This window comes from Monodon monoceros, unplaced genomic scaffold, assembly GCF_005190385.1.
Source record: "Monodon monoceros isolate NGI ecotype Baffin Bay Population unplaced genomic scaffold, NGI_Narwhal_1 Super_Scaffold_21, whole genome shotgun sequence".
In the NCBI taxonomy this organism is placed as follows: domain Eukaryota; kingdom Metazoa; phylum Chordata; class Mammalia; order Artiodactyla; family Monodontidae; genus Monodon; species Monodon monoceros.
This window is the reverse complement of record NW_021703778.1, coordinates 124,040,151-124,048,930: the sequence shown is the minus strand read 5'-3', so window position 1 is coordinate 124,048,930 and position 8,780 is coordinate 124,040,151. Positions and strand designations below refer to the sequence as shown.

General features: G+C 41.6%; 1 protein-coding gene across 1 annotated transcript; it reads left to right on the top strand.

Annotated features, from left to right (window-relative positions):
* Positions 1 to 53: 53 nt before the first annotated feature.
* DNAAF2 (dynein axonemal assembly factor 2) lies at positions 54 to 7,973 on the top strand. Its single transcript, XM_029239129.1, has 3 exons — positions 54 to 4,255; positions 6,042 to 6,185; positions 6,973 to 7,973. Exons 1-3 carry the CDS (start codon positions 2,171 to 2,173, stop codon positions 7,474 to 7,476), a joined length of 2,733 nt encoding a protein of 910 aa, XP_029094962.1. The 5' UTR covers positions 54 to 2,170; the 3' UTR covers positions 7,477 to 7,973.
* The last annotated feature ends 807 nt before the right edge of the window (positions 7,974 to 8,780 follow it).

Genomic DNA, 8,780 nt, shown 5'->3' with positions numbered 1-8,780 from the left:
GCATAATCTTTTAGGAAAAATATGAAAATGTGTAAAAATATATGATCCAAGTATACATTTGTGTTTAAAAATTTAAGTTTCATTATTTCTGTACGAGTTACACGCTAATGTTCATAAGTCTTAATAGTATATTCAAGAATTGCAAATTGTTTAAATTTCAAGTCACAGAATCTGTTCTAATGATAGTGAAAATCTTTGTTTCAGGATATTACTATGATATTCATTACATAATTACCTTTTGGCACTGAAAATTTAAAAACACACTGTCCCCATAGTTTTTACATTTAAAAGGAATAATATTCACTTTGAAGCAGACTTTTGCTATTTTGGGTATAACAACTCTACACCATGCCCTTATCTATTAGTTTATGGGGGGGGGACTATGGTGATGGCCCAGAAATGAATCTGAATGACAGGAAGTTGTTAAACGTACAAAGAGTATTTCAAATGTATGAATAATCTTAATATTACAGAAAGCCTGGAATAGAAGATATTTCTTTCAAAGCTTTTTGGGGAAGAGATACTGATAAAAAAATTAAAATGGCACCGAAAGAAAATTCCTCAAGAAATTTAATCTGAATGTTGTGATAAGTGAATTCTGGTTAAGGATGAAGCGGCAATTTGAGATGTGGTTTAAGGATGTAAAATTTCAGAGTATTAGAAGAGGTCTGATGTTAGAAGAGCAAGATTGAGCTTTAATTTCAAGAATAGCCTGGAAATTTTGACTAAAGGTGAAATCAAGGCATTAACTTCGAAAGCTACTAGATTACTTGGGAAAATTTACAATTTGGGCCTTGAAAGTGAAATAGAAACTGCAAGGTTGTTGGTCCAGTTACAAGAACCACAGAGCTAAATATGAAAGCTTTCTTTAGGAACACATTTAACGCCTAAAATGATAGGGTATGTTTACGGGTTAGCAAAGTGATGTAAGATGAAGCAGAGCAGTTAACTATGTACGAGCCGGTAAGTTGCCAGAATCAGGCAATAATTATTAGAATAAGACAGGAACTAGAATCAGGTGGAGGTGGACATTGTCTGGAAATGAAAAGGAAGCAGAGGTCTGAAAAATGGGCTAGCAGAGGAACAGCACTGCAAGGCTATCCAGGGCTAATACTCTGGGGAACAGAGAGGTGGTGTGCTCCCCGACCTGGTGTTTAATCAGCTGAAGCACGGCTGACCGCACCGCAGAAATCTGGGTATGAGGCACCGTCATGTGACATTATGCCTTAGGGGCCAGGTAGATCACACAAGACGGGAGTAGGTTGAGATTTCTCTGCTATGAGAAAAGCCAACACTTGGTCTCAGTGTGGGGAAACCACAGGAAGTGTCAGTGCATGTGATGAGGTAGGAGAGAAACTTGGATGGTGTCTCGACATTGAGGTAATGCCAACATTGTGTTAAATGTTGCTGAGTTTCAACAAAATGAGAACAGAAAAATGATCACTGGATTTAACAACTACCAATTAATAACTACCCCAATCAATAAATATTCTTCTATAATATCTATTTGAATGGCTGCATAGAATCCCATTGCATGGCTGTACCAAAATCTGCTCAACCAGTCCCACTGTTGAATTCTTAGCTTTTTCCCAAACTTTTAGAATCATGTTTCTTGAGCATGCTCTCAAAGTTGGAATTGCTGGATCAAAAAAGGTATGCATGTTCTAAAGGCTTTTTATACAGCTACCAAACTACTCTCTAGAAAGGTTTTATTAATATAATTCTACCACTCCAAGGAAATTGTTTTTAAAAAAAGCCTTTTCCATTTTGATAGGTGATATGTAGTATCTTATATTTGCATTTTTATTATTAACGAAGTCATGTTTCCTGATCATTGGCTATTTATGAATAGCCTGCCCATAATATCTCTTGCACCAAATGAGAGTTGTAAACAGGGCAAATTGGTGAAATATCTAGGAGACTGAAATGCTGGTTTAGCGAAGTGAATAAAGCATATAAAGTTGTTAGAATCACAGCTTGTGAATGTATTAGCTTTGTAACTTTCGTCAGGTAAGTTCTCAGGCCCTATCTTCTCATCTGTGAAATGGGGATTAGGTCTACCTTGAAGTGTTGTGAACAATGGATAACGTACATGATGCTGTTAATTATGACAATTATTCAGATGGTTATTTTGCAGAGGTAACTGCACCATGGCACAGGAATCTAAAAAATGCATAATGTTGGTTTGAAGAAACTAAGGCTATTTCTGATATTTCCGTCACCCCTATTCCTGCCCCTCCTCCCGGCTGTTGGTGGTGTCACTATGGCAACGAGCACACGCTGCCCGAGGCTCAATTCTCTGGCGGTTACAGACCTCCGCCGCCTCACTCTCCGCAGACCAGCGACTCTACGACGCGTTCCTCCCACTCGGTCTCAGATTCATCTCCCTTGGCTCCTGGGCAAGGAGCCGAGGGGCAGCATGGCCAAGGCGGCAGCCTCTTCGCCGCTGGAAGACTTGGACCTGAGCGGAGAGGAGGTCCAACAGCTCACCTCCGCCTTCCAGGACCCGGAGTTCCGGCGAATGTTCTCCGAGTACGCCGAGGAGCTTACGGACCCCGAGAACCGGCGGCGCTACGAGGAGGAAATCACGGCCCTGGAGCGTGAGCGCGGAGTGGAGGTGCGGTTCGTGCACCCGGAACCGGGCCACGTGTTGCGCACCAGCCTGGATGGGACCCGGCGCTGCTTCGTGAACGTGTGCAGCAACGCGCTGGTGTGCGCGCCCAGCAGCCGGCCCGGCTCCAGGGCCGCGGCATCCGGCAGCCAGTGGTCTCTGCCCTACAGCCTGGCGCCGGGCCGCGAGTACGCTGGAGGCCGCGGAAGCCGCTACACCGTCTACGACGTCGTCTTCCACCCAGACGCTCTTGCGCTAGCCCGACGCCATGAGCGCTTCCGCCAGATGCTGGACGCCACGGCCCTGGAGGCCGTGGAGAAGCAGTTCGGCGTGAAGTTGGACCGCAGGAATGCCAAGATCCTGAAGGTCAAGTACAAGGGGACCCCGGAGGCCGCCGTGCTACGCACGCCCCTGCCCGGGGGCTCCCCGGCCCGGCCCGAGGGGGAGCCGGAGAGCCCTCTCCCCGATTTCCCCTACCCGTATCGGTACCCGGAGGCCTCCGGGAGCGCTGCGATCCCCAGGCCCCAGGCGCCCTCCCATCCGGAGGCCGTCCTGCAGCCCGCCCCCACTGAGCCTAGCTACAGCGTGGTGCAGCGCCACCACGTGGACCTCCAGGATTACCGCTGCTCTCGGGACTCGGCCCCCAGTACTGTGCCCCAGGAGCTCGTGGTCACCATCGAGCTGCCGCTGCTGCGCTCGGCCGAGCAGGCGGCGCTGGAGGTGACGGGAAAGCTGCTGTGCCTCGACTCGAGGAAACCCGACTACCGGCTGCGGCTCTCGCTCCCGTACCCGGTGGATGACAGCTGCGGCAAGGCGCAATTCAACAAGGCCCGGCGGCAGCTGGTGGTCACGCTACCTGTGGCGCTGACCGCCACGCACCCGGAGCCCGCCGCGACCCCGGAAGAGGCCGCCGACCGGCCCGGAACTGACTGCGCGCCATGCGCTTCCGCTCACCAGGGGCAGGCGGGCCCGGCGGGGGTTGGTGGGGCGGACGGAGGGTCGGATCCCAACCGAAGTTGGACTGCAGACGCCGGGATCACCATCCCGGACGCCACCGGGGGGGAGCACGTCTCAGCACCCGAAGAGCGGGATTTCAGCGGGCAAGAGAGATCAACAGGCATCCGGGAGGAGCCGCCTACCGGAGCTGGGAACTCACCTGGGGACGGTGGCGGAGGCGCTCCTAGTACTTCATCCGGGGACCTTGACAGGGGGTCTTCTGCAGGAAAAGTGAGTGCGCGCCGAACTCTCGGCGTGGAGGCGCTGGAGGCCCGGGAAGGCACCCGCAGGGAGCCAGCTGATCGAGCCATGAGTGGTCCCGGGACCGACCGCGGGGAACCTCTGTGCCCGCCTTTGCAGTGTAATCAGGATGAAGAATCCCTGACTCTGCTCATTCAAGTGCCTTGGATCCAGCCTCAAAGTCTTCAAGGGGAAGTGACCCCCCTCTGGTACAAATTGTCCTTCTCCACCCAAGACTTAGTTTATTATTCCTTCTTTTTGCAATTTACTCCAGAGAATAAGTTGAATACCAAAGAACCAGTGGTTAGCATTTCTTCAAACAATGCAGTGATAGGACTGGCCAAATCTCCAGAGTGCCATGGACAGTGGAGAGAGTGGTATTATGGTTTAAACAACGATTCTTTGGAGGTAACAGTTCTTTCTAGAGTCCTAATATTTGAAATTTTCTGTTCCACTTGCTATCACAGGCACACTCTCAGTTTATCCTAAACAAAGGATTTTCCATTATAACTTCTCTCCTGATGACTTGAAATTGATGCACTTGATGAAAGATGTTAAGTACACTTAAACGCATATTGAAAAAAAACAAAAAACAACTTAACGCATCCTCTCTGGTGGATGGGTTTCAAATCTTCACAGTTGCCCTTGAGAAGGGCTGTAACTTTAGTCATATTCTCAAAGGGGTTATGACACAAATAGGTTTAAGAGGCATTCTATTATGGCCATATTTTAAGTTGGTAAATAGCTTTTTCCAACCTTAGAAAGTAAATCGTTTACTTCCGGAGAGCAAAAGTAACTCAGCCTGTGCCACACAGTTCTTTTGTAGGAAAACGAACTCGCAGGTGTGAATCTAAATCCCTTGCCCTCTCGGCCATATGGTGCTGCTTAATTTCAGTCGCTGATATTGGTGGGGTTGTCTTCTGGTGGGCGTTATATTACATTGAAATTACCTCTTTTTGCATCTGTTTTAATCTGTTCCCTGCTAGTACTTGGCACAATGGCTGGCATTTAACAAAGTGTAATATAAGCCTTTGTTGGTACCAACATCACAGCAGCTACATCTCTTTTGGGCAAAAACTGGGGCTGTGCATTATCAGGTTTACCTAGGATATCATTTTGTAGTTGCTACTATACCTTTCAGATTACTGAGGATCTTGAGATTCAATATTCCAGTACTATTGGCAAATACTGGGAAAAAAAAAGTTTGATGTTCTATAGAACTTTTTAAACTCATAAGTGAACAATTAATTGGTATTTTTGATTGAGGTTTGTATCAATGTTACATGTAAATTTTTTTTAGCTCTTTTAAGATATTCAAGGGTTAAATTCACAACACTAGTTGCACAGATTATATATTAAAAATTAAGTTTGGGGCCTTGGGCTTTAACCTGCCAGGAAGTTTTATTTCTTCCTGTATTTTTCTAGAAATTTGCTAATAAGTTAAATTTTTATTTTATGAGGTGTATCTTCTGTGAGAAGTGGTTAATTTGAAAACCTCCAAAAATGGTAAAGTAAATAGCCAGGGCTAGGTAGAATACTTTGTGAGAATATAAAATATGAAATCGGCTATCTGTTTATGTCATCAGAAGGGGAAATTTAGGAAAGGGCAGTCGTTTTCCTGGAATTGTTTTAATAAATGTGAAAATAACTCACAGTGTGGGAAAAAAAACTATATGGACAAGCATTTGAGAGAATACTAAAGAATGTATTTTCTTACCTAGCCAAGAACTAAAAGGCAAACTGGTCACACAAAATTTAAATAGATCCTGTCTGTGTATCTTTTGCTGACTCATTAGGAAGTGTTCTAAAATTAAATTACATTTTCTAGCTTGGACCGCATTTATAACTCTAGAGGTGATGTTATTCTTACAAAATAGAGGGGAAAAAAGGGAAGATAATTTGTAAGTAAGATTACTTGGAGGGAAAACATACCTCAGATTTAATAGAGACCTAGAAAAGGAACTAAGACTTGTCTTCTAGGGTCTTTTCCTATATATGCATGTACTCTTGCTGTTCTTATTGCTCTGTACAATACTCAGTTTTCTTTTGCCAAAACAGCATAGGGATAACATTAAAATAAACATTTTAAAAGTGCAATTCTGAACTGTGTGAGAACTTTTATGAGCTGTTTTTAGATACAACTCTGTCAAGTATGACCAATAAGGTAGAATTTTTTTTTCTCTTTTTATTTTAGGAAAGGTTATTTGTCAGTGAAGAAAACGTTAATGAATTTCTTGAAGAGGTCCTGAGCCCTCCATTCAAACAGACAATGCCCCTAACCCCACCATTAATTGAAGTTCTTCAGGTTACTGATAGTAAGATTGAAATACATGCAAAGGTAAGGATTTTGGTGGGCTCTATAGAGTCGTGATTTGGGACAAGGTTGAAGCCTAACAAATAACTTAATTCTTGATTTCTTTATATCATAACTTTAAACTAAGTGGACATGATGGCTGGGAAGAGTGATGTTAAGAGGAATGAAGACTTTTTTGTATGTATTTTACTATTAAACATCTGCAGTTCCTTTTCACTTATGTTGTCTCCTTTAATCCCCAAATAACTGTTCAGTGAGGAATGGAGAGAAACTAACCATTGGGAATTATGAGTATTAGTCCAGGGACAAACAGCTTTTTTTTTGACTCTCAAACCATGGGAACTATGTCATCCAGTTTGTTCATTCTTTCTAGTTGAACTTAAGTTTGGTTATTTTTATAGTCTTCAGTATTGGACACAAATGAGTAACTAGGACAATTGACTTGTAATGTGAATTCAGGGGAAAGAGGCTCTAAAGAATCACAGAAATACAAGAAAATTCAAGAATGCCCTTATAAGAATGACTGCTAATGGGTTTTATAGGCCATGTTAAAAGGTTTGTAGGCCAGGATTATTTATCCTGAAAGAGATGAAGGGTCAATGAAAGTATTTAATCAGAGAATCAATGCCAGGTTTGTATGATTAAAATATGACTGGCAGCATTTGGAGAATGACTTTGAGGGGGAAGCCAGAGGGCCTATCTGTAAGTTTACTGGGTTATTCCATCACAACTTAAAAAAGTTTCCAGCGGGTACAATTTACTTTTCTATTTGTTTCAAAGAATTATTAATTTGCTGTTTCTCCTGACATAGTTGCAAGAATGTAGTAACTCTGAGCAGCTTCATGAGAAGGAAGAAAGAGTCAATGAAGGAAGTCATCTAACTGAAAAAGAAAGTCTACAGCATGCTACTACCTCAGCTGATTCCAATTCATCTGTAGCAGTCAAAGTACTAGAAACAGACAGTTGTGGTTCAGTTGCATGCTTGCAACAAGGGGCCCTTGATGTTTCTCAAAAGCTGTTTGCAAAGTCTCAGCAACCTGAGTCAAAAATGGAACCTGAATTTATAAAAGACAAAAGTGCTGTTCACTCAAATGATGAAAAAGATAATTTAAAAGAACCAGTAATAACTAAAGAGAAAGAATTAGATGGAGATCACCTATCTTCATTACTGAACAAAACTGAAGTTCACAATACACCTGGTTTTGACAACATAAAGGAAACCAATATGCAGGATGGTCGTGTGCAGATTATTAAAGATCATGTGACTCATTGCTCATTCAGTTTTCAGAATTCTTTGCTTTATGACTTGGATTAATTCTGTATCATCTTAGAATTTAACTAAAAATAGACTCTCTGTTTACTATCTTAAAACCAAAGGTATTCAAGAAAGTGTAAAATTTGCAATTTTTATTCTCATAGGGAAACTGAAGCTATTTATTTTTTTGCATGTAGAGTTTATACAAAGCTTCCTTAATTATGGAAATAAGTTTTGTGATTCCTCTGATGTATATTTTTTCTAATAGTTAAACATTTAGTTTTAATACAACCTATTTATATTTACTTCTGTGTTGTTTTTGGCTTTTGTTTGCCATTACTTTAATAAAATTTCAAAATAAATACTCATTAAAAGTTGTGTCTGTCACAAAGAGTATTTCTAAAGAATGCAATTAACTAGAAGCACACTAGAGTGCATGTGTTGGTGGGAGGAGAATCTCAAAACTATGCATTTATAAGTCTCACTAAATAGGATGTACTTATGCTTGTCATAGAGATTCTGAAAGAACTTTACTAACCAATATTAAATGATCCAAACAATACAAATACACTGAAGTTTAGTATTTTTGCTTCAACTGTGTATTTTACTCTTCTCATATATGTCACCATGTATATATATATATGTGTGTATACATATATATATAAATAACAGATTGTTAATGACCTTGAAAATTCAAAATTTTAAAAGAATGTTTTGGAAATTATTCAAACATTCCTTGGTTTTATAGAATTAATTTACAAATTTTAGAACAGGACAAATTGTCTAAGAATTTGCTCCAATAGGAAAATTGTCTTCATTATATTATTACATGAAAACAACAAGAGCTAGTGTTTTCTAATCAATTTCTTTTATAACACCTAAAAGAGGGCAGCAGGTAATTTATCAACAGTGGCTAAGTTATGAATTTTGTGGAATAGTATTTTTATTTGAGGCCAGGAGAAAATCCCAACAGATTTTTTTTTCCTCACAAAAAATTTTAGGGCAACATGAAAGACAATATAGAAAGGAAAATATTTGTTGATCTAATCGCTGACCCCAAGGCCTTGAGCTGATCTATTTCTGTTCCAAAAACAGCTACTAATTCAAACCTCTGGCCTTACCTTAGTCCCGGAAACTAATTTCTTTAGTCCTTTGAACTAGGGAGGTCAGGTCAGAGCACCAAAAACTGGTACGAAGCCTAGCAGTTCATTCTGATTTACATTTATAACCCCAGTAAAACCTGGAACCAGAGGGCTGAGGGCAGTATAAAGGTAGCTCATAAAGCAAGAGAACTATTTGCTCCATTGTAGATGACCATATACATTTTTCAACCATAATAGGAATCTTAATTTGATGGAATAATA